The sequence below is a fragment of the Pipistrellus hanaki genome (genome assembly GCF_964339955.1).
Source record: "Pipistrellus hanaki genome assembly, chromosome: 15".
NCBI classification, from domain to species: domain Eukaryota; kingdom Metazoa; phylum Chordata; class Mammalia; order Chiroptera; family Vespertilionidae; genus Pipistrellus; species Pipistrellus hanaki.
The window spans coordinates 45,590,867-45,617,665 of record NC_140517.1 but is presented as its reverse complement, the minus strand read 5'-3'; the positions used below and the strand labels follow the sequence as shown (position 1 = coordinate 45,617,665).

The 26,799-nt window shown below is 60.3% G+C and overlaps 4 protein-coding genes across 14 annotated transcripts; 3 read left to right on the top strand and 1 right to left on the bottom strand.

Moving 5' to 3' along the window:
- The first annotated feature begins 1,600 nt into the window (after positions 1-1,600).
- CA11 (carbonic anhydrase 11) lies at positions 1,601-7,005 on the top strand. The gene is made up of 9 exons (XM_084905439.1): positions 1,601-2,131; positions 2,228-2,302; positions 3,025-3,167; positions 4,781-4,966; positions 5,165-5,260; positions 5,423-5,495; positions 5,586-5,740; positions 5,910-6,075; positions 6,877-7,005. Exons 1-9 carry the CDS (start codon positions 1,783-1,785, stop codon positions 6,900-6,902), a joined length of 1,269 nt encoding a protein of 422 aa, XP_084761565.1. The 5' UTR covers positions 1,601-1,782; the 3' UTR covers positions 6,903-7,005.
- A 132-nt stretch (positions 7,006-7,137) lies between these two features.
- Positions 7,138-13,326, top strand: DBP (D-box binding PAR bZIP transcription factor). Of its 4 annotated transcripts, XM_084905440.1 has the most exons (4): positions 7,138-8,179; positions 9,093-9,506; positions 11,054-11,265; positions 12,828-13,326. In XM_084905440.1, exons 1-4 carry the CDS (start codon positions 8,041-8,043, stop codon positions 13,041-13,043), a joined length of 981 nt encoding a protein of 326 aa, XP_084761566.1. In that variant the 5' UTR covers positions 7,138-8,040; the 3' UTR covers positions 13,044-13,326. The 4 variants fall into 4 exon arrangements, with proteins under 4 accessions (XP_084761566.1, XP_084761567.1, XP_084761568.1 ...); XM_084905441.1 differs by lacking the exon at positions 9,093-9,506; XM_084905442.1 differs by lacking the exons at positions 7,138-8,179; positions 9,093-9,506 and adding an exon at positions 9,600-10,375.
- A 172-nt stretch (positions 13,327-13,498) lies between these two features.
- Positions 13,499-22,460, bottom strand: SPHK2 (sphingosine kinase 2). 8 transcript variants are annotated; one of them, XM_084905432.1, is made up of 7 exons: positions 22,197-22,460; positions 21,041-21,175; positions 16,988-17,462; positions 16,096-16,245; positions 15,902-15,996; positions 15,699-15,814; positions 13,499-15,154 (listed from the first exon to the last, which is right to left on the bottom strand). In XM_084905432.1, the coding sequence occupies exons 3-7, from the start codon at positions 17,391-17,393 to the stop codon at positions 14,080-14,082; spliced, it is 1,842 nt and encodes a 613-aa protein (XP_084761558.1). In that variant the 5' UTR covers positions 17,394-17,462; positions 21,041-21,175; positions 22,197-22,460; the 3' UTR covers positions 13,499-14,079. The 8 variants fall into 8 exon arrangements, with proteins under 8 accessions (XP_084761558.1, XP_084761559.1, XP_084761560.1 ...); XM_084905433.1 differs by having other exon boundaries at positions 22,226-22,460; XM_084905434.1 differs by having other exon boundaries at positions 22,242-22,460.
- A 328-nt stretch (positions 22,461-22,788) lies between these two features.
- RPL18 (ribosomal protein L18) lies at positions 22,789-26,713 on the top strand. The gene is made up of 7 exons (XM_084905444.1): positions 22,789-22,986; positions 24,111-24,197; positions 24,499-24,606; positions 24,915-25,013; positions 25,801-25,924; positions 26,091-26,160; positions 26,596-26,713. The coding sequence occupies exons 1-7, from the start codon at positions 22,984-22,986 to the stop codon at positions 26,669-26,671; spliced, it is 567 nt and encodes a 188-aa protein (XP_084761570.1). The 5' UTR covers positions 22,789-22,983; the 3' UTR covers positions 26,672-26,713.
- The last annotated feature ends 86 nt before the right edge of the window (positions 26,714-26,799 follow it).

Below are 26,799 nucleotides of genomic sequence, written 5' to 3'. Positions count from 1 at the left end.
GGCCTCGCTGGGACCACCCCCTAGAGCATATGTCAAACACAAGGCCCGCTGGCCAAATCCAGCCCGCCAGGCCTTGCAATGTGGCCCGCACCGCGCTGTCATCACTGCACTCCGCTGTCAGTTTATGACATTGTCAGTTTATGACTGTTCAGTAAACCATTCGGCCCGCGATTTAGGCTGGATTTTAGATTTTGGCCCCTTCTCTGATTGAGTTCGACACCCCTACCCTAGAGGGCTCCGAGGCTCCCACCCTGAGGAACTGTCCGTCGATGGGTGGTTGGGTGGTTGCGTTAAGCCAGTCCATGTGGGGTGATTTGTTAGGTGACAATGGGTAATTCATATACCCCTCTCTTCCTTGTGTTTTCTCGGTCTCTCCATTTTGGCTCTTTCTGGGTGTCTCCGCCTTCTCCTCCGTCTCTGGGTCCTTAACCGCCCATTTCCAGTTCTCCGTCTCTGCATGCCTCCTTCTGCTCCCTTAAGGCCGGTTTGTCTGTTTCCAGCTCCCCCTCCCTCTGCCCGGGTGGGTCTCCGCCGCCCAGGCCTCCCTGTGGAGATCTCTGTCTCTCTGCAGGAGGGTCTCTCCTTACAGATGTGCCTGCGTGTGTCCGCCTCGCTCCTCCCGGCGTCTGGCCCCGGCCAATGTGCTTCTATCTCTCTGCCTCTCCTTAGTGCTTGCTGTGCCCGTCTCTCCATCTCTTTTCTGCTTCTGTCCCTCCCCACCGCCTCCTGCCCCGCCCGCCCGGGTCTCTCTGCCTCTGTCCCCACCTGCATCTCTACGCCCGTCTCTCTGTGTCTGCATCTTTCCTTTGCCTCCACCTGTCTCCCTCATTCTTCCCCCTCCTCCTGTGTCTCTGTCTCTGTTTCTCTCTATCTGTATTCCTCTCTCACTCAGGGTGTGCCTCTGTCTCTCGCCCTCCTCCTCCAGCCTGCCATCTCCCTCCGACCTGTCTCCCCGCATCCAGCTCGGGCTCCCCTTCCCTCCCAGCCTCCGCATCCCCCACCTCCCTCCCTCCCCTCCCTGGACCGGGGCCTCCCCGCCGCTCCTCCCCGCCCTCCCCGCCTCCTCTCCCTCTCCAGGTCTCTGCCGCCCCCTCCTGGCCAGCGGCCCGCACCGCACCCCAGGCTCCCAGGGGATCCCCGGCCGGTTAAGGCCGCCCCTGGCGGAGGCGGGCGGGGAGCGCCGGGCGGGGGCGCGGACCCGGCGCAGGCTCCAGCCGGTGTCTCCGAGGATGGGGGGCCCGATCGGCCGGGGCCGGGGCGCCGAGCACGCCGGCGGGGGGCCTCCCCAGCTCCACCTTAAGGGCCGCCTTCCCCCTCCCCTCCGCGGAGGACGGGGCTGCCGGCTCGGCCCCAGGTGTCCGGGCCGCCCCCGCCCCGCGGCTCCCGCGACCCCTCGAGGCGCCCTCCCTGCCCCGTGGGCGTATCTCACACTCACACACACACACACACACACACACACTCACTCACACGCACCCCTACCTGCCCCAGGCGTGTTCGCTGCTGGGAGAGCACCCGCCCCCCAACAACCACAAAAAAAAAAAAAAAAAAAATTAAATAACCCGGAGAAAGGGCGGGGGAGGAGGGAGGAAGGGACCAGAGAGAAGAGAGAGACAGGGAAGCAGAAGAGGCAGGAGAGGAGGAGGGAGAGAGAGGAGCTTAAAGGGGGAGAGAGGAGGTGAGGAGGGAGAAGGGAAGCAGAGGCAGGAGCAGAGAGGGAGAGGAGGGAGGAGGAGGAGGAGGAGGAGGATGGGGACATGGAGTTAGGTGGCCTGGGGCAGCTTAATGCAAAGAGCCGAGAGGGGGTGTGGATTAGAGACCGAGAGGCAACCTCGGGGAGCAGCAGAAGGCAGCGAGCGGGGTAGATCAGGAGGCAGAGGAGGCAGGGGGGCTGGGGACGGAGAGGGAGGAGGAGAGACACCGAGGGGAGGAGAGGAGTGGGCTGGGTGTTGGGGGTCCGGGACTCCCCGCGGGGAGAAGAGGAAGGCTGGAAGTCCTGGAGGGACAGGGTCCCCGGGAGCAGAGAGGGAAGCGCTGAGGGAGGGGTCGCCCGGAGGCCGCCCGGGCATGGGCGGTGCAGCCAGTCTGAGCGCCCCCCGCGCGCTGGTGCTCGGGGCTGCACTGGGGGCGGCAGGTAAGGCCCGGGGCCCGGGGTCCGGGGCAGGAGCCCCTGAGGGAGGGGCGGGGAGGGGGTGCCAGGGAGAGCGGGTTCAGGCTGCTCTCTCCCCAGCTCACATCGGACCGGCACCTGACCCCGAGGACTGGTGGAGCTACAAGGATAATCTCCAGGGAAACTTCGTGCCAGGTGCAGCCGGGGAGGGGACCCGGCAGCCCAGGCCCCGCGGCAGGCACCGCCTTCCTCGGACCCGGAACCCTCTCCTCCCCGGGAGTCCCAGCCCCTCCCTCCCTCCCCCAGGAGCCCAGCCCAGCCTCTGAACCCCGGTGGCTCACCATGGGACATTATACATGCGCATTTCAAGTAGTGAGTGGGAGTGAGTGGGAGGGGAGTGTGTGGGGGTGGAAGAGTGTGTGTGTGTGTGTGTGTGTGTGTGTGTGTGTTTGCAGGGAAGAGGCAGGCAGGTCCTGGCTCCCGCTGGTAATCAGAGGTTCAGGGGCCCCCTGCCCTCCCTTGTCCAGCCCCCACTTGCAAGTCCTCCCTCTCCCCAGTACATTATATTACCCAGTTGTGCTGCAGGGGAGACAGAAAGAACTACAACTCCCATAGGCACTGGGGGCAGTCTGGCATTGGATGACTAGGCTGGCAGCCCTAGAGCCTGCTGGGAGTTGTAGTTCCTTCTCCCAATGACTTCATTTAAGATAGGTTAGATCAGGGAGAGAGGACTTGGAGGTTTTGGAGGGTCTTAAGAAACTCCTCCAAGATTCTTCTAGGAGCCAGGATTCTCGACCCCAGCTCCCTTCTCCCTCAGATCCAGGGGCCCAGACCACAGCCCTCTCAGCAGATGCCAACGTTGGGATCCAGTGCCTGTGTCTGACTCCCTTTCCTCCCTGCCCTGCCCCTGCCCCCAGGGCCTCCCTTCTGGGGCCTGGTGAACGCAGCCTGGAGCCTGTGCGCCGTGGGGAAGCGGCAGAGCCCCGTGGATGTGGAGCTGAAGAGGGTTCTTTATGACCCCTTCCTGCCCCCACTGAGGCTCAGCACTGGGGGAGAGAAGGTAAGGGGCCTGGTGGGAGGGGGTGCCAAGCCCACTGCGGTGGGTCTGAGCGGAGGCTGGGGTGGGACACTGAGGTGGGGGGGCCAGCCTTGGGGAAGAAGGGGTACACGCTGGGTGGAGAGGCCCCTGCCACCCTACAATGGGTCCCCTGTTCTCTCCTCCCCGCACGTGGCTCACTCGTCTCCCCATCTCTGTGGAAGCAATGGTAAAACAGGGTGTCCGTGCCAGGCATCGTCTTAAAAGCTTGTTAAACCCTCTCATCCTCACAGCAGCCCCACGATACAGGTGCTCGTGTCCTTATTTTATGGCTGCAGAGATGAGGCACAGCGGTCCATTTGCCTGAGGCCACGCAGCTAGCGTGCCAGCACTGGGATTCAGACCCAGGCAGCGTTGTCCCAGCATCTGTGCATGCTTCTCGCCCACCTGGCAACACCATTTCTTAGGAGGGCCAGCACCATCCTTGGCTCACCTGCCCCAGCTGAGAGCCTCGGAGCCATTCCCCACCCTGTTCTCTCCCTCATTCCCATGTCCAACGTGTTCTTCCGGCCTCCCCGCTGAATATCATTCACTTCTTGTCGCCTTCGCCGCCCCCATCCATGCCTTGCAGCCGGACTGGTGCCATGGCTTCCTTGCTGGCTTATCTGTCTGTCTCCTGCAGTCCAATCCCCACCCCACAGCTAGAGAGATGTTTAAAAACACCAACCAGATCATACCTCCCCTGTTCAAAATCCTTCTGTCAGCATAAATAATAATAGCAAACACTTGCCTGGCACTGTACCAAGTGTGTGTGTGTGTGTGTGTGTGTATAGGGAAAGAGGCAGGTGCTCACACATGTGTGCACGTGCACACACACACACACACACACATGTATATATATATATACTAGTAGTCCTGCCCACGAATCCGTGCACCAGTAGCTCTCTGCCCACTGCCCTGCCCTCCTGTAGCTCTACGCTGCCTGCTTGCAGCTCGCTGCCCCCCTCCTGCTCATCCCTGATAGGGTCATTACACGGCAGGTGTTATGCCTCACGGCGGAATGACCATTTGCATATTACATCTTTATTAAATAGATTTAATAGTTCAAAAAAAAATACAAAATGTCCCGTCTAGCTCTCATCGCCATTCTCTCCTTTGCTCATGACTCTAGTCCCACGGGCCTCTTCGCTGTCACTCACATAGTCCGCCTCAGGGCCTTTGCACTTGCTGTTCCCTCTTCCTGGAATGCCCTTCTCCCTGTTCTTCCGCACTCCAATCCAGGCCAGATTCCCCATCATTTCCCAGCACGAGAACAGGATGTAATGAATCGAGCAGTTACTCGTGTGAAACCAGTATTCATTGTCTGTCTCGGCCCAATCAGAACATAAGCTCCATGAGGCCCGGGATCTGTGTCGACTTGTTCACCGTTCTCTTCCCGGCATCCATGGCGCAGAGTAGGAACTCAATAGATATTGAATTAGGTAAATTCACCAACACCGAGCACCTCCCGTGGACCAGCACAGAGCCTGGAAAGTCGTAGGTGCTAACTGTGCTGAAGGATGAAGGGATGGCTGGAAGCAGGAAATGCAGGCGTGGAAACGGGGGGAAAGAGATCTCTGTGTCCGTCTCTCCCACAGCTCCGGGGAACCCTGTACAACACCGGGCGCCACGTGTCTTTCTTGCCTGCACCCCGGCCCGTGGTCAATGTGTCTGGGGGTCCCCTCCTTTACAGCCACCGGCTCAGTGAACTGCGGCTGCTGTTTGGAGCACGGGATGGGGCAGGCTCTGAACACCAGATCAACCACCAGGGCTTCTCTGCTGAGGTGCTGGCTACTGACCTCTGACCCTTGATCCTTGCCCTGGGTCACCCTCACCCTCTTCTTGCCTCACCATATCCTCCATACGGAACTGCCCCCCCCCCAACCTGCACTAATCCTTAACCTGACTTGGGACCCCCAGAGCTGCCCCCATTCTCTCCCCCTCCTGCTGGAGGAACCCCACTCCCCGTGTTGCCCTCCCAGGTGCAGCTCATCCACTTCAACCAGGAACTTTATGGGAACCTCAGTGCTGCCTCCCGGGGCCCCAATGGCTTGGCCATTCTCAGCCTCTTTGTCAATGTGAGTCCAGGCAAGATCCGGAGGGGGGAGGGAGGGCAGGAGGGAGGGAGGGAGGGAGGCGGGGAGAGAGGCCCAGACTCCTGGGTATTGCAGGAGGAAGGGCTGGAGGGCTTGGACTTCTGGGTTCCTCCCCCCTCACCTCACACTCCCCCACACACACAGGTGGCTGGCAGCTCAAACCCATTCCTCAGCCGCCTCCTTAACCGCGATACCATCACCCGAATCTCCTACAAGAGTGAGTCCGTGGTGCTTTGGTGGGGGTGTGCCCACGAGGGGGGCTCAAGGGTGGGGACCCCTCCCTCACGCTGGCGTAACATGCCCGCAGATGACGCCTACTTTCTTCAAGACCTGAGCCTGGAGCTCCTGTTCCCGGAATCCTTCGGCTTCATCACCTATCAGGGCTCTCTCAGCACCCCGCCCTGCTCCGAGACTGTCACCTGGATCCTCATTGACCGCGTCCTGAATATCACGTCCCTCCAGGTGACCCCCTATCTCCCCGCCTTCCCCAGGTTGACTGGAAACTCGAGGGGGTCAGAGGGTCAGATGGGGCCGGGGTGGAGCTGAGCAAGGCCCCTCAGATCGGCTCCCAGGGGCGGGGCTCCCCGTGTGACGTCACCAGCATGCTTCATTCACTCCCCTCTCTCGGCAGATGCACTCCCTGAGACTCCTGAGCCAGAATCCTCCATCCCAGATCTTCCAGAGCCTCAGCGGGAACGGCCGGCCCCTGCAGCCCTTGGCCCACAGGGCCTTGAGGGGCAACAGGGACCCCCGGCACCCGGAGAGGCGCTGCCGAGGCCCCAACTACCGCTTGCATGGTATGGTCCAGTCTGCACCCCCCTCCACCACCGCGTCTTGGTCTAACCCGCCTCTGTGCGTCTCCCTCCGGTGTGTCAATATGATAAAGTCCTACCCGCCTCTGCTTCTGTATGGTCCGGCCTCCTGAGTTCTCACTCGCTCTGTCTCCCTCCTCCCTCTGTGTCAGCGTGCTCCAGTCCACCTCTACGGCCCCCCTCCCCGCCACAGGCCATTGCTGGTCCATGGTTTGTCTTTCCTCTTCGCTGCTTGTAACGTGCACCTTGGTACAGAACCCGACACCCCCGGCTTCTTTGTGGCACGATCACCTGTTGGTCTGCGGTTCCTCTCCCAAAGTGGTGGGACCCGGATCCATTTCCTGTTTCCTCGTGGTATCAACCCCTGTGCTGTCCCATAATCCCCCATTTACTGAGAATCAATATGGTTCAACCCCCTTTCCCTTCCTACTTCCTCCTCTCTCCCTTCAGCCCTGAGATCTAAACGGCCACCTCTCTGGCTTCTCAACAACGTGGTACAGTCCAGCCCCCCCCCCCCCCCCCGCTCCCTTCAGGAAGACTTTCTGGTAGTTCAGCCTGATGCTGAAACTGAAGGTCCCCATTCCACCCTCCCGCTGCCTCTCTACGGCTCAGCCTACTGCAGGGCCGTGTATACAAGCCTCTCAACCTGGTCCATTCCGGTCCCCCCTGCTCAGCCTCCCAGTGGTAGAGCCCTGCCGGCCCGGCCCGCCGCCTGCACGCCCCCCTGCACAGCCCGGGCTGCTGCGCCTCAACTAACGCCCTTGATCGCTGTCGTCTGTCTTACAGTGGATGGTGCCCCCCACGGTCGCTGAGACTCCCCACCGAGGATTGCGCCTGCCCTTCCCAGCCCTACCCAAGAGGGGAGGGGAGTCACCCCCAAAACAAAGCTATTAAAGGGACAGAACACTTCCTGTTTCTCAGTGGTCTGATTCGAGGCGCGCCGGGCGTTGGAGAACAGCACCCTTCTTCTAGAAACCAACCTCCCGTCTTCCTAAAATCCCACCGTTCGGGTTCTGGCTTCCGAATTCCCAAAACAATGGTTGGGATAGGCGGCTCCAGGGAGCGGCGCCTCTCCCACCCGCCCCCACCCCTTCCCCACTCGCCGGGTCAGGCAGCACGCGCAGAGCCATGTGCTTCCTCCTTCCGCCTGTCTCATTGGCTCGAACTGGGTCACGGTCCCGCCCCCAGCGCCGTCTCCCATTGGCCAAATGTAGGTCAGGGTCCCGCCTCCCACGAGGAGGCTGGGCAACTTCGCGCACTGGGCCCCGCCCTGTGTCCCGGGCCTCGGCGGATCCGCGGGTCCCATTGGCTGAGCGTGCGGAGGGGTAGGGACGCGATTGGCCCGCACTTTCAGCCCGAGGGAGGCACGCGGCTGGGGTGCATGGCCCAAGAGACGGGCGGGGCTGGGGCTGGGCGTGCGCGGGCGGGGGCCGAGAGGAGGGGTGCTCGCTGTGGCGTCCGGTGTTTTGGTTTGGCTTTTTTTTTTTTTTTCCGCGAAAGAAGTTTGCTTTGGCCACGCCTCAAGGCTGCCACCTCCTCCGGCCCCCTCACCCGCCCCTCCGCGCTCACCTCTTGGTGCAGATTGCAAAGCGCCTTCCGTTGAGAGAGCTGCAGATTTTGCAAGAGCCAGGCTCGCCCACCTTGTAGAAGAAGCGCCCTGGGTCCCCGTCAGCCCTCGGTTGCAAAGAGCTGGCCGTCTGACCTGATCATCCCCTCACCCAGACTGCATGGTCTCCTGGGACCCTCTAGAGTTGCACGTTTCTGCAGCGAGGACTGCAAATCCCCGTCGCTCCTAGGATTCGCACTGTTCTGGATACTGGGATCTTGCAAGCTACGCTCGCCCGCCCCTGGGCAGACGCTCGCCCGAACCGCAGGAGTGTGTGCCGCTGACCAGCAGGCCAGCTCTTCGCCTCTCCATGAGCCCTTAAGCCTGCGGGCAGGTGCCCGGCGATGGCGCGGCCCGTGAGCGACAGGACCCCGGCCCCCCTGCTGCTGGGCGGCCCGGCCGGGGCCCCCCCTGGCGGGGGAGCGCTGCTCGGCCTGCGGAGCCTTCTGCAAGGGACCAGCAAGCCCAAAGAGCCAGCCAGCTGTGAGTTCTAGCCCCCACCTCGCCCAACTCAGACACCTTACTCCCTTAGGGACTCAGGTGCCGGGGGAGGGGGGTCCGCAGCTACCTTCTCCGTGCGGGGGAACCCATCTCCCCAACCTTTTCCCCTTTAACTTAAGGTGTTTAGGTCCTCAGATCTCTCAGGACCCACAACCCAAAAGTACCGGCTGTCAAGCCCGCCTACCACGAGGACCCAGGAGAGTCTTAGGCCAGGCCCCCAAGCCCCCACCCCCAGTGTCCCTAACCCCTCTTCCTTTGGTTCCGGGAGTCTGGACCCCTGAGGTCCAGGGAGGAGAGAGGGGGTGTGTCTGATGCTCACACGGTAGTGACACGGGCTTGGGCGGGGCCTCCTGGGGTCACATGGAGCCTAGGGATGAGGAATGTGCCCCGGGAAGAGCCCCTTCCTGTCCCTTACAGGGAGGGGGGTAGGGAGAGGGGGTTCAGTGCCGGGTGGGGGTAGGTTGCAGAGGAATCACAGAGCCGTCTTTTTTTTTTCTCTCTCTCTCTCTCTCTCTCTCTCACCTGCCCAACCCCTCCCCTACCTGTGTCTGAACTTCCGTCCCTCTTCTGTCTGTCCCTTACCGGGTCTCTGTCCCCATCTCGTTCTGCACCTCTGGCCTCCCCTCTGAGTTTCTGTCCCTCTCTCCATCTCTGCCCGCCTCTGACCTTTCTCTATGGGTGTCTTTCCCTCTCTGAGCCTCTGTCCCCCCCCTTTCTGGGTCCTTGCCCTCCCTCTCCGGTCTCCCTCCAACCCCGTCCGCTCCCTCTTTCTCTGGATCTCCGTCGTGTGGGTCTCTGCCCTCCCTCTGCTGGTGTCTCCCTGACGCGGGGTCTCTTTCCCATTATCTCCATCTCCATCTCCCTCCCGCCCCTGCCCTGCCTCCCTGGCCCCCAGGTCTCCTGAAGGAAAAGGAGCGCAAGGCGGCTCTGCCCGCAGCCACGGTCCCCGGGCCGGGCCTGGAGACGGCGGGCCCGGCGGCGGATGTCCCCGTGGCGGCGGCGGTGGGCGGCGGGTCCCCCCGCGGGCGCCCAGCGGCCGCCCCGGGCCCGAGCCTGTTGGCGCCGCTGCTGTGGGAGCGGACGCTGCCGTTCGGCGACGTGGAGTACGTGGACCTGGACGCCTTCCTGCTGGAGCACGGGCTCCCGCCCAGCCCGCCGCCCCACGGCGGCCCGTCCCCGGCACCCTCGCCCGCGCGCACGCCCGCGCCCTCCCCCGGACCCGGCTCCTGCGGCTCCGCGTCCCCTCGCTCCTCGCCGGGGCACGCCCCCGCCCGGGCCGCCCTCGGGGCCGCCGGCGGCCACCGCGCAGGTGCAGCGGGGGCGGGGCTCCGGGCGGGGCTTAGGCGGTGGGGGCGGGGTTTGCCGGCGGGGGCGGGGCTTGGGACGCCGGGCGCGGGGCGGTGGGGGGACCCGGGCTGCGCTCCCGGGCTCTGGGCCCCCTAGTTGAGAGAAGCTGGGAGAAGAGTCGGATTTCCTGTCCCCGAGTGGATCAAGGGCTGGGTCTCCAGGACCCCACAACAGAGGGACTTGGGGCCCCAAATTCCAGGAGGTCTGGTGCAGCCAGGACTGGGAGCCCACAACACCGGAGTTATTTAGCGAGAAGTGGACTGTACCCCCATATTCTTGGCCCGGAATGGGTGGAACTGGGATAGGACCGAACGCCTAGACCCTCTACTAGGGAGAAGGCGAGGGCTGGGCACAGACTGGCTCCCTACACATAAGGGACTGTCTACCCTGGTTTCTGGGTCCCCCTTTGGAAAGGGTCTGGGACCCCCCGGGTCCTGCACTCCAGAGGGGAGGAGGCCGAGGAACTTCATTCTAGGTCTTCCATTGAGGCGAGGGCCCATCTTCCTAGGTTCCTGGAAAAGGAGGGGCCTGGGATTCCAGAACTCTGTGCACCCTGTGGCGAGGGGATTAGGCTAGGGCCCTAGGGAGAAGATCGAGGGGGTCGGTTTTCCTGTGTTCCCCAGAGAGAAGGGGGGACTGGATCCTTGGAGGTTGAGAAGTTCGAGCCGAGAGACCGGAAGGAGCGAGAGGAAAGGGGTGCTCCCTCTGGCATCTTGGGGTCTCCGGGGTCTGGCAGCAGCAGGTCGGGGGTTCCTGGACACACCTGCCGCTGGCCCAACCCCCAGGCAGAGCCAGGGCCCTCCCCCGCCCAGCCGCACACTCCCGCGCCACGTGAGTCCTCCCCTAACCTCCTCCGTGCTCCGCGCACGCGCGGTCACGCGCGAGGGGGCGGGGCCTGGGGAACGTGAGTGAGCCCCGGCGGGTGCGGAGGAAGCAGGCGCCCGCACGTGACTCGGCCCTGAACCGGTGTCCTCAGCTGACCCTGTTTGCTCGCTCTTAAAGGCGCAGGCCACCTGCCTGCCCCCCTTGAGCCAACCTCCTGGGATCTCAGAGCCCTTCCTGCTTCTCTTCCCTAACTCCTGAGAGCTGATAGTTCTTAGGAGGCTCTGGAAGTCGTTTCAGTGCATTGGATTCCATTTTCCTGGACAGGTCTAAGCATTGGCCAGGGTTTCGGGAAGGATTCGGGCTAGCCTTATGGGGAAGAAACGGACACTGACTCTGAAGGCATGAGGTTTCGGAAGCAATAGCCCAGACTCAAGTATAACAGGGCAAGCTAGGTAATGATTGGGCCTCAGGTTCCCCGTTTGTAAAGGTGGAGTTGGCTTCATTATTTCTAAGCGTCTTTATGGCTCAGGGAACCTTCATATTCCATATTAGGGTTTGTTCCCTGGCAGAGTATGTTATAGCCTTCATTGTGGCAGATACGATCCCTGCGCAGAGAGTGCAGCATCTGGGAACTCTCTTCCCAAAACAACTACACACTCAGGTGACACATTTTATTTCCTAAAGGCCTGACCTCTCGGGACACACCTAGCCCTGTGGACCCAGATACCGTGGAGGTGCTGATGACCTTTGAACCTGACCCTGCTGACTTAGCCCTGTCAAGCATTCCCGGCCATGAGACCTTTGACCCTCGGAGACACCGGTTCTCGGAGGAGGAGCTTAAGCCCCAGCCCATCATGAAGAAGGCGAGGAAGATCCAGGTGCCAGAGGAGCAGAAGGTGAGCCCCGCCAGATGTGGGGCCCAGGCTTGGCCAGCGCAGCCCCCACAGCCAGGGCACCTCACCCTCAGGCCTGGGTTCTCACTAGGATTCACTCCCGGGTTCTTCTGCAGTCAAGGGCCGGTCCTCCTTGGCCATGGGGTGCAAGGGGACAACGTTTTGGGCTTGAGATTTATGAAGATGGCGTGATTATGGGACACAGACACAGCCAGCCCTGCTGGACCCAGTTGTACAGATTTGGAGTTTCTCCTGCCAGCTGGACCCCACCTTTCAGGGGGGCAGGCTTCAGGCTCTGCTGGGCTCAGTTGCTAAGAACAGCACTTTTTAGCAGTGGGTTATCAGCCTGTCTCTTATCAGCCAGCCAGGCTTCGATCTCTGGTTTGAGGCATCTTTTGGTGTGATTGCATCTGCCTAGGACGCAGACTTTGTCAGCCCTCTAGGCCTTATTTCCTGGGTGTGAACTGCCTCACAGGCAAGAAGCCTCTGGCTCTGATGGTGAGCCAGGACCACATTCCGATTTGGGTGCCTTGGGCAGGGACTCATCTTGCTGGCATTCCGTCTCTTCCAATTCCGGGGTCTCCCCCTGCAAGAGGTGCCTGGGCTCCTCTCACAGGGCTTTGCCCTGCCTTCGTGTAAGACACAACTGCTCAGAGCAGCTAGGTCAGGCCTGCGAGCCCAATCTAGATCGGTGTTTCCCCTGCCACGGGGCCCTGTTGCTAGGGACTGGATTTGCCCTACCAAGCGGGAACTAGGCTGTAATTAAATGGGGGGCAGGGGGCATGTTCCAGAACTCTGGGTGCCCCTTGGCAGTAAGGAGTGGCCTGCCTTCGCAACCAAATTCTAGGACTAAAGACCCCTGGGCATAGTCTTGTGGGGAGGGCTCAGGATAGCTCCTTCATGGAAGCACAAATGGGACCTGTTCCGTGGGGGAGGGAGGGCCGAAACCCCAGGGCTTATTTCTATTCCAGGCCAGTTCAGAGACCAGCTGCAGTCCTTGGGACCACTTAGACTTTACTTTTGTTTGGTGAGGAGGGATGAAGTTGCCTTGGCAACAAGGGCCAAAGGGACCAGCTCTGGGAAAACTTCATGGGTAGACATCAAATCCCTGCCCTGGGGAGGCTGGACTTTCCTTAGCAACCAGGATGTGGAAAGGTGATGTACAGGGCAGTGCTTTTCACTGGCATCTCACACCCGGAAAGCCCTGTTGCTAGGGAACAAGCATCCTTAGCAACCAGGAGCTCACTGTAGCCCTTTGTCAAGGGAGGACGGGGCCTTTGCTTTGCACACTGGAGACGTGAGGCCCCGTTGTTGGGGGTGGGAGGCCCTCTCGTGCCCTAGCCTTTGCTAGGGTCCTGCTCTCCTTAGCAACCAGGGCCCTAGATGGGCAGACCCTTGGATACCCATCTCAGGGGAGACCCCGTATCCTTTAGACCCCCCCTGCTGAGCAAGCGGTGGCCGTGAAGTGCCTTTAGATCCCCTCAGGTGCTTGAAGGAACAAGCCACGCTGCTCCTCCCTTCTTCTTTCGCTGTGGCTCAGCGCTTGTCCACCTCTGCACCCCCAGGACGAGAAGTACTGGAGTCGGCGGTACAAGAATAACGAGGCGGCCAAGCGGTCCCGCGACGCCCGGCGGCTCAAGGAGAACCAGATATCGGTGCGGGCGGCCTTCCTGGAGAAGGAGAACGCCCTGCTGAGGCAGGAGGTGGTGGCGGTGCGCCAGGAGCTGTCCCACTACCGCGCCGTGCTGTCCCGCTACCAGGCCCAGCACGGGGCCCTGTGAGGCCGGCCCCCTCCCGGCGGAGCTCCCGCCGCCTCACTCAGACTTGCGCCCTGACACCCCCTCTCCTTCCTCCCCATCCTGTGGTCCACGGGCCGGCCGGCTGGGTGCCCCGGGGATGTGATGATGATGCAGATAAATACATTTATATTTTTAAGAAAAAGCGAGCCTCCCCCCTCCCTCGTGGGGGCGGGGAGGGTCCTCTGTGTGTGCCTCCGCACGGCGGGGACCCCGCCCTCCCACCGCCTCCGATAACACTATCCTGAATAAATCTTGATAACCCAGAGCCAGCTGTCGTGGGGAGGAGGCAGCTCCCTGGCCCCGGGTCAAGGGCAGGGGGTCACTGGCTGCAGTCTGCGGGTTCGTCTGGGCTCCGGGCCGGGGAAAGGCAGGGGCTGCAGGAGGTGCCGGCTCCGATCCCTCCCCCGGGCTGCCGCACAGAGGCAGGGGCGCGGGGCTAAGAGGAATGTAGCGACTGCCTTTATTGCATAGACCTTTTCAATTGCTTTGAAGATCGGGGTCTGGAAACGCACAGGAGACAGAAAACGGGAAATGAACTGCCCCCACGGACGGGGCCGAACCTTAGTGCAAATGTGAGCGTTGGCCCAGGGGAACCTGCCCCTTCTGGCCGGTTAAATGGAGGCACCGGAGTGGACAGGGCGAGACCGGGCCCTGACTGGCCGGCCCGCACATCCCGGGCCCCATCGTTAGGAGCCGCGGGATGAGAGGCTCCGCCCTCAACCGACCTGGTCTTCCAGGAGCCGGAAGCGGGGGTCTGGCCTGAGCTGCGCCCTCACTGGCCAGGCACCACCCTCCCGGGCGAGCCCCCTTTCCTGTGACCCTCATGGCCCTCACCCCCTGGCATTCGGGCCACCCTCTAGCATCATCAACTGGTCCCCAGGAGGCGGGCAGTCCTGAGACAGGGGCTCCCTGGCCCGTGGGGCCTCCGACCTTACTAGCAGCCAGGCCCCGCCCCTAGCGGAGGCCCCACCCCCTTGGAATGTAGGCCCCGCCCATCGCAGGCTCCAAGTTCTGAGGTTCAGGGCTCTCGCCCAGGGCGGCCTGGAGGCCCCGTGAGCAGCGTACCGAGGCCCGGATGCACCTGGGCCTGCACGGGCCCGTACCCCACCTGCTCCCCGTCCACCGTGAGCACGCCGCGGGGAGTGAGCGGCTCCAGGCGGAAGGCACGGGCTGCGGCGTAGCCCAGCTGCGGGCAGCCCAGGCTGAAGTGGCTGCCTCGCTCCATGGCCAGGAAGAGGCGCAGCAGCGCGGCCCGCGAGATGCCGCCGCGCACCCAGCACAGGTGCACCAGGCCGTCATCGAAGCGCGCGTGGGGAACCGCCACGAGGTCGGCCCCCAGGTGGCTGGGGGAGATGGCCAACATGAGCACAAAGTCCCCCTCCAGCGTCACCCAGCCTGGGGGGAGTGGGGTACCCAGAGGGGGAAGCAGGTGGTCTGGTGGGCCCCCAGTAGAGAGGACTACCGGGTCACCATCAGGGGATGCTGGCACTTGTGGTCCGCCCTCGGTGATGGGAGAGAGCAGGGCTGATCTGGGGGAGCCAGGGGGCGAGGGCAGCAGTGGGTCTGGGGACAGTGGAGGATCCCCAGCCCCGCCCCAGTCCCTGGCCAGCTCCGGGCCTCCACCGTTGAGTGACAGGACGGGTATGGGTTCGGGCGAGTCAGGGGAGGTCAGGACAGGCTGAGGCAGGGACAGGGGCAGGTCAGATACAGAGCGATGAAGGGGTGAGTGGGCCACGGTTCGAGCTGGGACGGGGGCCAGGGTCAGCTCCGACTTGGCACGGGGCAGGCCATGGGCGGGGGCGGGTGAGGCAGGCTCCACGGTGGCAGGCAGGTAGGAGATGCGTCCACGGTAGGTGTGCAGGGTGGCCAGGCCCAGCACGGTGCCCAGTGTGAAGCGGGCACTGCCCAGGGCCCTGAAGCGCTCGCTCTGGATGTCCACGTCTGACACGAAGCCCCAGGCCACAGACAGGAAGGAGAAGCAGCGGGAGCCCGAGGCCAGGGTCACAGAGAGGAGGTCCAGCGGGCGGCAGCCACCCCGGCAGAGCAGCAGCGAGCAATTGAGCAGCAGGTCAATGCCCAGGGCCTGCTCAAACCTTCAGAGCCAGAGATGATTGACAGTGAGAAGGAGCGAACAGGGCTGGGGGAGAGACAGAGTGCAGAGTGGGGAGGAGACAGGCAGGCAACCAGGGGACCAGGCCGGCCATGTCCCCAGGCCCACCCACAGCCGTCTGGCCACCTCCAGATGGACCCTCTCCACCCACCCCACAGGCATTCACTAAGTGGCACCTGTGTGCCAGGCACAGTTCTAGGCTCTAGGGCAGGGGTCCTCAAACTTTTTAAAGTGGGGGCCAGATCACGGTCCCTCAGAGAGCTGGAGGGCCGGACTATATGAACTACTAATTCCTACTGTAACACCTCGGCTGCGCTCACTGCCCAAAAAACCTGGCGGGCCGGATCAGACTCCTCTGCGGGCCGCATGTGGCCCGAGGGCCGTAGTTTGAAGACCCCTGCTCTAGGGATTCTGCGAACCAGACCCGCAAAAATACCAGACTGATGACATGGAAGTGGACTGGGAGCGGGAGGGGAAGAGGTGCCCGGTCCTTACCCCTCCCCCAGGGGACCCCCAGGCCCACCTACCCCCCATGCTGGTTCACGGCTCCAGCCAGGGCGTTGCCGGAGCCACAGGGGAGAATGCCCACAGGCGTCTTCATAGCCTCTTCCCAGTCAGGGCGATCCAGGAGTCCATTCAGCACCTGGAGGGCCGGGAACCAGAGCCCTGGGTGTTGCTCCTGGCCTCCACAGTCCCCCCCAGGGCTCGGGGCCCAGGCCCCCCGTCCTACCTCATACAGCAGCCCATCTCCCGAGACCGTGACGATGCCGTCCCACTCGCTCAGGCTCAGGCCCTGGACCAGCTCCCGAGCGTGGTTCTGTCGTTCTAACGCGGGAAACCAGGAGGTGAGGCGGGCTCTTCCCCCCACCAAGATGCAGGAGTTCAGCCCCAAGCCCGCACCTTCCATCCTGGCACCGCCCTTACCTGTCTGGATGAGGTTGAAGGACAGCCCAGCTTCGGAGATCATGGGCAGCACGTGGTTCTTACACAACTGCCAGGCCAGGCCCCTCCCACCGAAGGGATTGACCAGTAGAAGCAACCGGGGTGGCCTTGGCAGAAGGTGGGAGGTGATTTCTGCAGAGAGAGGGGAAGGAGTCCACAGAGGCCCCCGACCTCGGGAACAGCCACTGCTAACAGCCCCCAACAGACGGGTGGAGGCTGGCACCGGAGCCTCCCAGGCTTCACGTGCCCAGGCCACCCCCTTCTGAGACAAAGACGGGGCTTGGGTGTCCAATCCCAGTGCCCTTTGGACCCACGTGTGGAGGCAGGAGAGCTCCGTTCGTTCCTCACCAACACCCAGATCCCAGATCAGGTTGCTTCACTCTGCGAGGCTCCATTACCGACACCATCCCTCAGGACCACCCCCAGGCAGCCGGCAGGAGCCTGGAGGACCAAGTCCCACCAGATGGGGACGCTGGAATCTTGACCGTCCCATGCCAACTGAGGCCCCCCCCCCTGGGGGGGGTGTTCTCTGCCTGAAAGCCTTCTCTGGGCCCCCCTGGGCTAATGTTCCAGATGCCACCTCTGGGCGCCCGGGGGGTGACTGACCACGTCTTGGTCTGCTGCTCTCACCGCCTGGGAGCCTCTGACTCACCCGCGGTCAGGACCCGGGAAAGGGAAGTAAAAGACAAAACCGAGGGAGGGAGCAGCAGGCACGAGTAAGTCCCCTCGTCCTGTGCTTTTGTTCCTCCTGTCGCTATGCCTGTCTGGCAGCACTTCCATTACCGACTCAGACACTACACAGCACACAGAGAAGTAGACAGAGATGCCCGCGGAGGGAGATCCGCAGAGACGCCGAGCTTGCCCGGGACCTCACCCCCGTTCCCAGGCAGCTGCAGTCCACGGAGCAGACACGTGAGGACAGTGGCCCAGCGCTGGACCTCGGCCCGGTTCTCCTCGTAGGTGGCCGCCCCATCGGCCCCGAAGGTGCGCGTGGCTCTGCGCCGGCCCCCGCGCCGGCCCCGGGGGTAAGTGTAGATGCAGAGGTAGGCCGCCGAGTCCGAGGGGCTGCGGCTGCGCAGGGTGCAGCAGCCCGAGACCTCGGCCAGCAGGACCAGGCCGCCCCGGGGCCTGGCTTCGGGCTTCGGGCGCAGCCGCTGGATGTGCAGAGCCTGCGGAGTGAGAGTGAGGGCGAAGCGAGGGCCTCGGGCCGGGTAGGAGCCAAACTCGCCGTGCAGGAGTGGAGTGCTGGTGGCCAGGGGTGACGGCGGCGGGGGGGCCATGGCTCTGGGCCCGCCCTGGGCAGTCCTCAGCCTGTGGCCCCAGCTCCAGCTCAGCTCCTGGTCTGGCCTCTGCGGGGACGAAGGGCGAGAGTCAGAACCCAGGACCCCCGTGTCAGGTGGAGGGAAGTGGGCAGGGCCTGTGGAGAGGGAGAGACAATGAGGGACAGACACAGGTGCACCAGGGACCGTCAGGCCCAGACAAGCCTGGGGAGACCCCGAGGAAGCAGGGGAGGGATCAGCTGGGCAGGAAAGCCAGCATTCTGGAGCGCCCACACCCAGGCATGCAAACATTCATTCATTCATCCCCTAAATGATTATTCAGTACCCTCCTGTGCCAATCACAATGCCAGGCCTAGCAAACACAGCAGGGAGCAAAATGGACAAAACCCCCCTGCCTTCATAGTTTACATTTTAATCATAAGACAGAAAAACAAGATACAGGAATATAGTGTGTTGGGTGGTAAGGGCTTTGGGGCATAAAGGGGACATGCAAAGACAGAGAAAAACAACACACATCAGTCATCTCCCGGTGGAGGAAGTAACAAGGGAGAGACACCTGGACGCAGAGAAAAAGAGGGATGAGGTCTGAGAGCCAGGGAAACACTGAGAGGAGACAACAGCTTCGTGAAATGAAACTGGGATGATGGGAGATACCAAGGAGAGTACAGGTGTCGGGTCGACAAGACAAGGGAGAAAAAGAGAAGACAGAGGCAGGAGGTGGGAGATGCGGACACCGGTAGAGACTGAGAAAGGGATGTGACATGGAGGGACCAAGGAGTCAGAAAGCTAGAGGAGCCACATGCAGGCACCTGCAAGGGACAGGGTTTCCGAGCTGGACCCCGAGCACTGACCTGGGCATCTGGCTGCCTGCTCTGCAGGGAGGGAATGGGAGCCGGGCGTGAGGTCCCCTCCCCAGAGGCTCTCTCCCCCTGCCCTCTGCCTGGCTTCTGCGGCCTCCTCTTCCTCCTTACTCACCTTTGTTCCCCTCTGCTCCGCCCACCCAGCCACCTGCCAGACCTGCCCCTAAGCTGCCCCAGACACACCCCCATCTGTGGCCTCACCCTAAGAAGTCACCTCTGCCCCCGGTCCTGGCAGCTCCCTCAGGCTCCCACACCCCATCGCAATTCAGGTTTAGGCAGAGGCCTAGCTCTCCCCCAGTCCTGGGTCCGAGTCCTCCAGGTCTCTAGTCTGCAAGTCTCTGGCCTGGTTTCCATTCTCTCCTCCCCTCCAGGTACCCCACACCCGGGCTTGGGTCACCCAATCCATAAGCCTGAGTCTTTGTCTCCGGTTCCCCCCTGTCCGGGGCCTCTACTCTCCCCCCCCCCCACGCCCCTCCCCCGATTTCCACCACCCAGCCCCAGACCTGGGTTTCCATGCCTGGATCCTTCAGCCCCGGTTCTGGTTCTCCATCTCCATCCCACAGCCCTGGTACCCCAGTCCCGAGCCTGCGTCTCTCCGTTCCTCTTGGCCCCGCGGTCCCCCAGACTCGGGTCTCTGCCCGGACCCCCGCACCCTCCTCACAAGCCTGGTCCTCCTCCAAGCTGCCCCTCAAGTCAGCACCAACCGCCCCCATCTGACCCAGGGGTGTGTGTGGGGGGGGAGGGAGTGTGGCTCCGCTCAGCCAATGGCTGCGCGGCTGGCCTGAGACGCACCAATGAGGGGACGTGGGGGGTGGGCCCAGCGACCCGCGAGCTCCGCGCAGGGGCTGCCACGGGAGAGGCGGAGCGCTCGCGAGATCCGCTGCCATTGTGGTTGAGGGCACGACTCTCCAGCCGGGGACCGGGTCGCCATGTTTGTTGAGGCTACATGGGCCAGTCCATTCATTGGGTTTATAAAGGAGAAGGGGCATGGAGGGAGGTTTTAGAGGCAGAGAGAAACACACCCTAACACAGGTAACCAAGACCCAGAGGTATGCAAAGGGCGTTAGTAAGTGACCCAGAGAAGCAGTCAGGCAAAAAAAAAAAAGGAAAGAATGTTGTCTCTTCTTAAGTTACAGAGTCAGCCCTAGCCGGTTTGGCTCAGTGGGTGGAGCACCGGCCTGCCAACTGAAGGATTCCGGGTTTGCTTCAGGCTCGGTCCCTGGGGGGGGGGGGGAGGGGGAGGCGCGCCTGCAGGAAGCGGCCAATGATTCTCTCTCTTCCTCTCTGAAATCAATAAACATATATATATATATATATATATATATATATATATATATATATATACACACACACACACATTTTTAAAAAAGATAGAGTCAGACAGACGCAGAGAGATAAAGAGTCAAAGACAGAAGAATTAAGTATGTGCAAGATGAGGACTCAAGAAAACCCAGAAAGAGAGAGTGAGAGAGAGAGAGGGAGGACTGACACTTCTGGAATGAAAACCAGGGAGGAGAGGGTCATTAATTCACAAATTATTAATAAGCCATAGAGACGTACTGTGTAGCATGGGGACTGTGGTCAATACATATTGTATTAACCCTGTAGGGTGACAGTGGTAACTGGACTTGTGACCAGTTTGTAATATGTAGCCCTGAAATGACAACTTCTTAAAGTGTCACACACTATTTACCTTGGGCCCAAACCAGAGTGGTGCGTGACATAAGCTTCCACCTAGTGAGTGACCCAGTTACATGACAAGAGAAGAGACACAGAAGAAAGATGAGAGATACAATATCTGTGAGGCCACGAGGTCAGGGGTGAACAGGAGAGAGAATATTTTAAAAAATATTTTCTTATTGATTTCAGAGAGGAAGGGAGAGGGAGAGAGAGAGAAACAACAATGATGAGAGAAAATCACTGACCAGCTGCCTCCTTCAGGCACCCCCACTGGGGATCAAGCCCGAAACCTGGGCATGTGCCCTGACCTGGAATCAAACCCAGGACCCTTCAGTCTGAAGGCTGACACTCTATCCACTCAGCCAAACAGGCTAAGGCCAGAGGAGAGAATCTTGAAGGCTCAGAGACTGAGAGGAACTGAGACCAAGAGACAGAAAGCAAAGATGCTGACATAAACATAGAGAGGCAGAGATCTGGTGAAGATGAAAGAAATCAAGGCAAGAATAATATCAGGAGATGTAGAAACAGACAGAATGGCCGAAACCGGTTTGGCTCAGTGGATAGAGCGTTAGCCTGTGGACTGAAAGGTTCCAGGTTCGATTCCAGTCAAGGGCATGTACCTTGGTTGCGGACACATCCCCAGTGGGGGGGTGTGCAGGAGGCAGCTGATCGAGGATTCTCTCTTATAGATGTTTCTAACTCTCTATCCCTCTCTCTTCCTCTCTGTAAAAAATCAATAAAATATATATATTTTTTAAAAAGAAACAGAATGATAGAAAGGCACATGCTAAAAGAGACAGGGGCAGAGCTTGCTTTTTAGAATGAGACGAATGGAGGAAGGGGTTCCTTTATTGCCAACAATGTACCTTGTATTCAACCCAGAGTGGCCACAGCACCAGGTAATACATGCCTGCCATGAGAGAGGGGAACAGAAACCCAGTGAGACGGAGAGACAGGGAAACTCAGCACCTGAGCTTGGGGCCCAGAGAGAAAGGCAGACACACTGACCTAAGAGGCTGGGACTCACAGACAGAGACCAAGTTACAGAGATGAGGGAACAGGGAGGGACAAGGAGAAAGAGGATACTGACTTCAGACAGACCCTTACCTCCTTCTTCTTAGGTGTCCATTCATCTGCCAGCCCTCTGCTGTGTCATCAGCAAGACCCCGGTCCTGGGTCGGAGGCCATGGGAGGGCGGTATGGTAAGGAGTCAGGCCTCACAGGTCAGCCTGGCCTTTGGCGCTGTGGAGGAGAAGTGAGTAAGTAGGAGACGACAGGAGGCCAGGCTGGATGTGTTTGGAGCCCGCGAGGAATGGCCTTTCTGAGAAAGGAGGAGAGGTCAACTTTCTCACTGCCCCAACCAGTTCCTTGTGTCATCTACTACGGGCCAATCGATAAACATGGGTGGAGCCTAATGTTTGTTTTTTATCCTCCCCTGAGATTATTTTTTCCACTGAGATTTTACTTTAAAAAATTTTTAATATATTTTTAAATTGATTTCAGAGAGGGAAGAGAAACATCAATGATGAGAATTATTGATTGGTTGCCTCCTGCACGCCCCCTACTGGGGATCGAGCCCTTGGCTAGAATCAAACCCTGGACCCTTCAGTTTGCAGGCCAAAGCTTTTAGGCACTGAACCAAACCAGCTAGGGCTGCACTGATTTTTTAGAAAGAGGGAGAGGGAGGAAGGAGGGAGAGAGAAAAGCACGGATGCCAGAGAGACACATCAATTGGTTGCCTCCCACTTGCACCCCAAGGCGGGCCAAGGGATTGAACTTGCAACCGAGGTATATGCCCTTCACTGAGAATCGAATCTGCCACCCTTTGATTCTTGTGTTGACGCTCTAACCACTGAGAAAACTGGCCAGGGCCTAATTTTTATTGAGCAACTACAATGTGGGAATCATTGCCCCAGACATTTTTACTAACTTATATCACTCTGGGTAACATCCCAGGTGCCAGGCCTATTGTCACCCCCTTTTTGTAGATAAGGGAAGTGAGGCACAGAGAAGTTATATGATTTGCCCAAAATCGCAGTTATCGGAATTTTACTATTTCTATGCCTCTGCTCCTCTCCGGATCTCCATTTCCCGGCTCTTTCTAGGTCTTCCCCCTCCCCCCCACCCACCCAGTCAGTGATTGTCCCTTTTGGGTCTCTCTTCCTTCTCCCCTCTAAATCTCTGTCTCCCTCTAAGTCTCTCCTCCCCTCTCAGACTTTTTTTTACCCATCCCCTCTCTCTATGCCGCCCCCAAGCCCGAGACCTCGGTGTGCCTCCTCTGCGCTCCAGTACCGTGCACATCCCTCACCACGAACCCGCTGGGCCATCTCACTCTCTCTGGCTGAGAAAAGCAGCCCCCGGGTGGCAGAGGCTGGAGTGGGATCAGGGAAGGGCCCTCTGGGGGCAGCGGGAGAAGCGAAACCTAAAAGGTAAAAAAATAAAAAATAAAATAAAAAATGCAGGCTGCTATAAGACTGGGCTGCAGCTAGGAGATCTCGGATTAGACCTCAAGAAGGACTTTCCTAAGATGCGGCCGCGCCTGGAAGTACCAACACGAGATAAGGCAGCCTGATAAGGAAATGACCCGAACTTGGAGTCAGAGGTTTCGCAGAGGTCTAGGCTAGCCCCTCCGGCCCCGCCTCCTCCTCATCGCCAACTTTCGGCCCGCCCAGTCCTCCTGGAGTCACAGAGAGGGTGCCGGCTTCGGGCCAGAGAGCCACTGCGCGACCAGGCCTCCCAGGTCCGCGCGACATTTGTCTTGCTCCCAGATCCCTTCCTTCCGGAAGAGCATCGAGACCAGGGTCTGGGTAGGGCTAGAGAGGCCTCCGACGTGCTGGCCCTTTTTTTTTCTCTTTGGTTGTCTTCCTCGCCCTTATTCCGGAAGCGCCCATCTAGCCCTCGATCCGATTCACCATAGAGAAACCCTCGTCGCCGCGCGAGTGCCGGGTCGCGCTCCTGTGACGTCACGCGGACGCCGCTAGCTGCAGGCTTTCCCCGCCCACCCGGCGCTGTTCTCTCTTTCCGGACCTGGTGGAGCAGGAGGCGCCATCATGGTGAGTACGCTTGGAGGCGTCTGGGCCTCGGCCATCCGCCTCCATCCAGTGCGGTTTCGGGCTGGGGGCGCGCCATTAGTAGGCACGGGCCCTGGGGGTGTCCGAAGGAGGCGATTCCGGTGATGGCGGGGCTATTTAGGGGCCCCCCGAAGAGCAGGGATGCGTCAGTCCTACCAGCCTCCATCCCTCCCGAATTTTTCCATTATAGCTCCCATTGAGTCGATGCCCGAATTGTACGAGGTGGCTAAGGGATACCGGGGTCAAAATGCAGAGACCTGTGTGCCTCCTCTGCGCTCCAGTATCGTGCACATCCCTGGAGCCAGGATTCTAGGCGCTGGTCTCACAGCCACTCAGTCTCCGGCCTTTTTGCTGCCCTTGCCCGGACCTGTCACTCCCCAGCCTGAAAAGTTGGGCTCTGGGTGTTGTCGCGCGTCCCGTACCCGGGTTTTGAGACAGGCAGGCCTCCCTGCGAGTCTAGGGTCCCTGCCCGCCCTGAGATCTGGCTTCCCCAGCCTGTGCCCGACTTGCTCCATCCGGTTCATGGGCGCACAGTAATCCCGCCTCTCGGGTTCCAGTTTGGAAAGAGCCCATCGACTCGTGCATAAGTGTTGGTTAAACGGGAGCTGTCAAGTCGTTCTTCACGATTCATAACTGTCTGGAAAGGAAACCACAAAACCAGGCGGGGGGAGTCGTGGGAATGGGGGGCATTACTGGGTTTTCTTAACGCTAAAGTGGGAACCTTCTCAGTAAAGGATAGTTCTTAGCGCTTGCCGTTGGTGTGAATGTTTTTGGCCATTCTCGCAAGTGTGGGAGCAGCATTGAGAACTTGAGCGCGTTGTTGAAAAAGTCCGTTTACAAAGAAATAAAAGTGTTGACTTGAGTTAACGTGGCTACTGTGTTAAAACTTCCCGAGGTGCTGGGTGTCACGCTAAAGGCTTTTCAGGGGAGTCATTGGAAGTCCAGAGGGTTGAAGCCACTTTCCCAGGGGCGGACCTGGGGTTTGCTGTCTCCGCAGAGCCAGGGGCTCTGGCTCTCTCTGGGAGATAAGGAGTGATTGAGGGTGTCTGTGGGGTGAGTGACCTGCAGATCACAGCGGCGTCTATGGTCTTCCCTTCACTCTGCAGGGAGTGGACATCCGCCACAACAAAGACCGCAAGGTCCGGCGCAAGGAGCCCAAGAGCCAGGACATCTACCTGAGGCTGCTGGTCAAGGTGAGGCCGGGGGGGCCTGTGACCCTGGGGCAGGGCCACCCCCAAACCTGCAATGTCCCGGGCTTTCCTTCTCATGCCGCCCAGACTCACATCCCAAGCTTCTGCAAGTTCAATGTTTCCAGCTTCTGTGCTGTATACAGCTGGGGGGGTGGGGCCCTGAGCAGGATGAACCTGGGCTAGCTCTCCCTGGAGCTCACTGAGACAGGGGAAAGCCAGAAGTCATTTGTTTGCCCTTAGGAAGTTGAGAGGGAGGGGAGCGCGGCCTGGGAATTCTCATTTCTCCTTTCCCCTTTCCCTCCAGCTGTACAGGTTTCTGGCCAGAAGAACCAACTCCACTTTCAACCAAGTGGTGCTCAAGAGGTTGTTCATGAGTCGCACCAACCGGCCGCCGCTGTCCCTTTCCCGGATGGTGAGGGGCTGCTGGGGGGACACAGCCAGGGGAGCGACTGGATCGTGTCAGGAGCTGGGCTCTGGGAAGGAGGGTGGCTTGGCCCTGCTTTCCTTCTCCTTGTGAGGTGGGGTGGCTCAGTGGCTTCATGGGATCATCATGGGGCGGGCGTCTGTTGAGAAATGTGCTTGAGCCTGAGGTTAGGCCTATGCCAGTTTGAGAAGGTTGAGGTGGGTTTAGGGCCAGCTGTCCTGGTCCTTGGTTGCCTGAAGCTGCGGGGTTGGATTCAAACCCCAGTCGGGACTTAATGTGTGTCTCCTCCCCCAAAGATCCGCAAGATGAAGCTTCCTGGTCGGGAGGGCAAGACTGCCGTGGTTGTAGGGACGATCACTGATGACGTGAGAATCCAGGAGGTGCCCAAACTGAAGGTGCGTGGGGAGGGGCTGGGGGGGGGGGGGACGACTGCGTCCCTGGGCAAGCCCCTCTGGAGCCAGACAACCTGGGTTCCGGTGTAGATTTCTCTGTCACTTTGTCACCTCTGAACAAAGTCCTAAGCCGCCTTTCCTTTGTTCAATATGTTTTTGTTTTTTGTTTTTTTTTTAATTGGTTTTTCACAGAGAGGAAGCGAGAGGGATAGAGAGTTAGAAACATCGATGAGAGAGAAACATTGATCAGCTGCCTCCTGCACACCCCCCACCGGGGATGTGTCCGCAACCAAATCACATGCCCTTGACCGGAATCGAACCTGGGACCCCTCAGTCCACAGGCCAACACTCTATCCACTGAGCCAAACCAGTTCCAGCTGTTCAATATGTTTTTTATTGATTTCAGAGAGGAAGGGAGGGGAAGAGATAGAAATATAAATTATGAGAGAATCATGGATCGGCTGCCTCCTGCATTCCCCATGCTGGGGATTGAGCCTGCAACCCAGCCATGTGCCCTTGACTGGAATCAAACCTGGGATCCTTGAGTCCGAGGGCCAGTGCTCTATCCACTGAGGCCCTAAATCTTTTTATGCATTGGGTGCCTTAGGCGGAATGGCTTTGCATTGAGGCATTCTCAAAGGAGTTGCTGGAAGCAAAGTGATACGAACAGCTGTTGTGTTAGTTAAGGAGTTAGTTACAGGGCTGAGCAAACAGCAGGCCTTCTCTGTAAGTCCCAGCAGCCCCTGGGCGGCCATGCAGCTCTGGCCGGACCTGTCCCCTGTGTCCCCAGGTGTGTGCCCTTCGCGTGAGCAGCCGTGCCCGGAGCCGCATCCTCAAGGCTGGGGGCAAGATTCTCACCTTCGACCAGCTGGCCCTGGACTCCCCCAAGGGCTGTGGCACCGTCCTGCTTTCTGGTGAGCGATGCTGAGTCTCCATGGCGGAGCCTCGTCCCTGTGTGAGGAGGGTGAGCAGTGTGACTGCTGACAGACTGGGACTCTCCCCCCACCACCCCATCAGCCTGAGCCCGGAGCTCTGGGTGCTGGGTTTCTGCCTGACCTGCCCCTTCCTTCCCTCCCCCAGGTCCTCGCAAGGGCCGCGAGGTGTACAGGCATTTCGGCAAGGCCCCAGGAACGCCCCACAGCCACACCAAGTGAGTATGCCAGCCTGTGTCTCCGGCCTGACTCCCGCAGTGCAGTCCGGGGCCATGCTTGTTCCCCACACCGCCCGCCTCAGGCCTCCCTACAGCTCCCCCTCGCCCTGCCCTCTCGCCTTCAAGGCCCAAAGCTGTGCTCCCTGGGGGTGCGCTCCCTGCGCAGCTGGTGTTACAGGTGCAGCTGGTTAGGCTGAGTTGGCATCTCCCAGGGGGTCTGCGTTGTACCCCACCCGCCCCCAGGGCCTGGTTCTGGCTTCACCGCGTTGCCATCATGGCTTCCTGCACGGCCAGGCTTTGCCAGCAGCCCGGTTGCTATCACTACTGAGCCCCCACCACCGCCACCTCCCCGGTGTCCTGTGCTGCTCTGTTGGAGGCAGCATCTCTGGCGGAGTTCCCAGCTACAATCAGCCCTGACCTCTCTCTTCCCCACAGACCCTACGTGCGATCCAAGGGCCGGAAGTTCGAGCGTGCAAGAGGCCGCCGGGCCAGCCGCGGCTACAAAAACTAACCCTGAATCCTGTCATGTTATTAAAGAGGTTTTGGACGCTGATGGCCCCGTGTGTGTTATTGGGGGATGGAGTTGGGACGGGAGTCTGTGGGCCAGAAGGCATTTGTTTTGGGGAATTGGACACCGGC

Bases quoted from the DNA above. Each gene is read 5' to 3' on its own strand.
- RPL18 (XM_084905444.1), top strand. The intron at 24,198-24,498 runs GTGAGGCCGGGG...CTTTCCCTCCAG, and splicing joins ACCTGAGGCTGCTGGTCAAG to CTGTACAGGTTTCTGGCCAG. The intron at 25,014-25,800 runs GTGCGTGGGGAG...CTGTGTCCCCAG, and splicing joins AGGAGGTGCCCAAACTGAAG to GTGTGTGCCCTTCGCGTGAG.
- CA11 (XM_084905439.1), top strand. From the start codon at position 1,783: ATGCAAAGAGCCGAGAGGGGGTGTGGATTAGAGACCGAGAGGCAACCT. The intron at 2,303-3,024 runs GTGCAGCCGGGG...CCCTGCCCCCAG, and splicing joins CCAGGGAAACTTCGTGCCAG to GGCCTCCCTTCTGGGGCCTG. The intron at 5,741-5,909 runs GTGACCCCCTAT...CTCTCTCGGCAG, and splicing joins TGAATATCACGTCCCTCCAG to ATGCACTCCCTGAGACTCCT.
- SPHK2 (XM_084905431.1), bottom strand. From the start codon at position 19,242: ATGCCCCTTCTCCTTTATAAACCCAATGAATGGACTGGCCCATGTAGC. The intron at 15,815-15,901 runs GTAGGACGGGGG...CCGGCCCTCCAG, and splicing joins GAGATGGGCTGCTGTATGAG to GTGCTGAATGGACTCCTGGA. The intron at 15,155-15,698 runs GTAGGTGGGCCT...CTGGCTCTGAAG, and splicing joins GCCGTGAACCAGCATGGGGG to GTTTGAGCAGGCCCTGGGCA.
- DBP (XM_084905440.1), top strand. From the start codon at position 8,041: ATGGCGCGGCCCGTGAGCGACAGGACCCCGGCCCCCCTGCTGCTGGGC. The intron at 9,507-11,053 runs GTGCAGCGGGGG...TATTTCCTAAAG, and splicing joins CGCCGGCGGCCACCGCGCAG to GCCTGACCTCTCGGGACACA. The intron at 11,266-12,827 runs GTGAGCCCCGCC...CTGCACCCCCAG, and splicing joins AGGTGCCAGAGGAGCAGAAG to GACGAGAAGTACTGGAGTCG.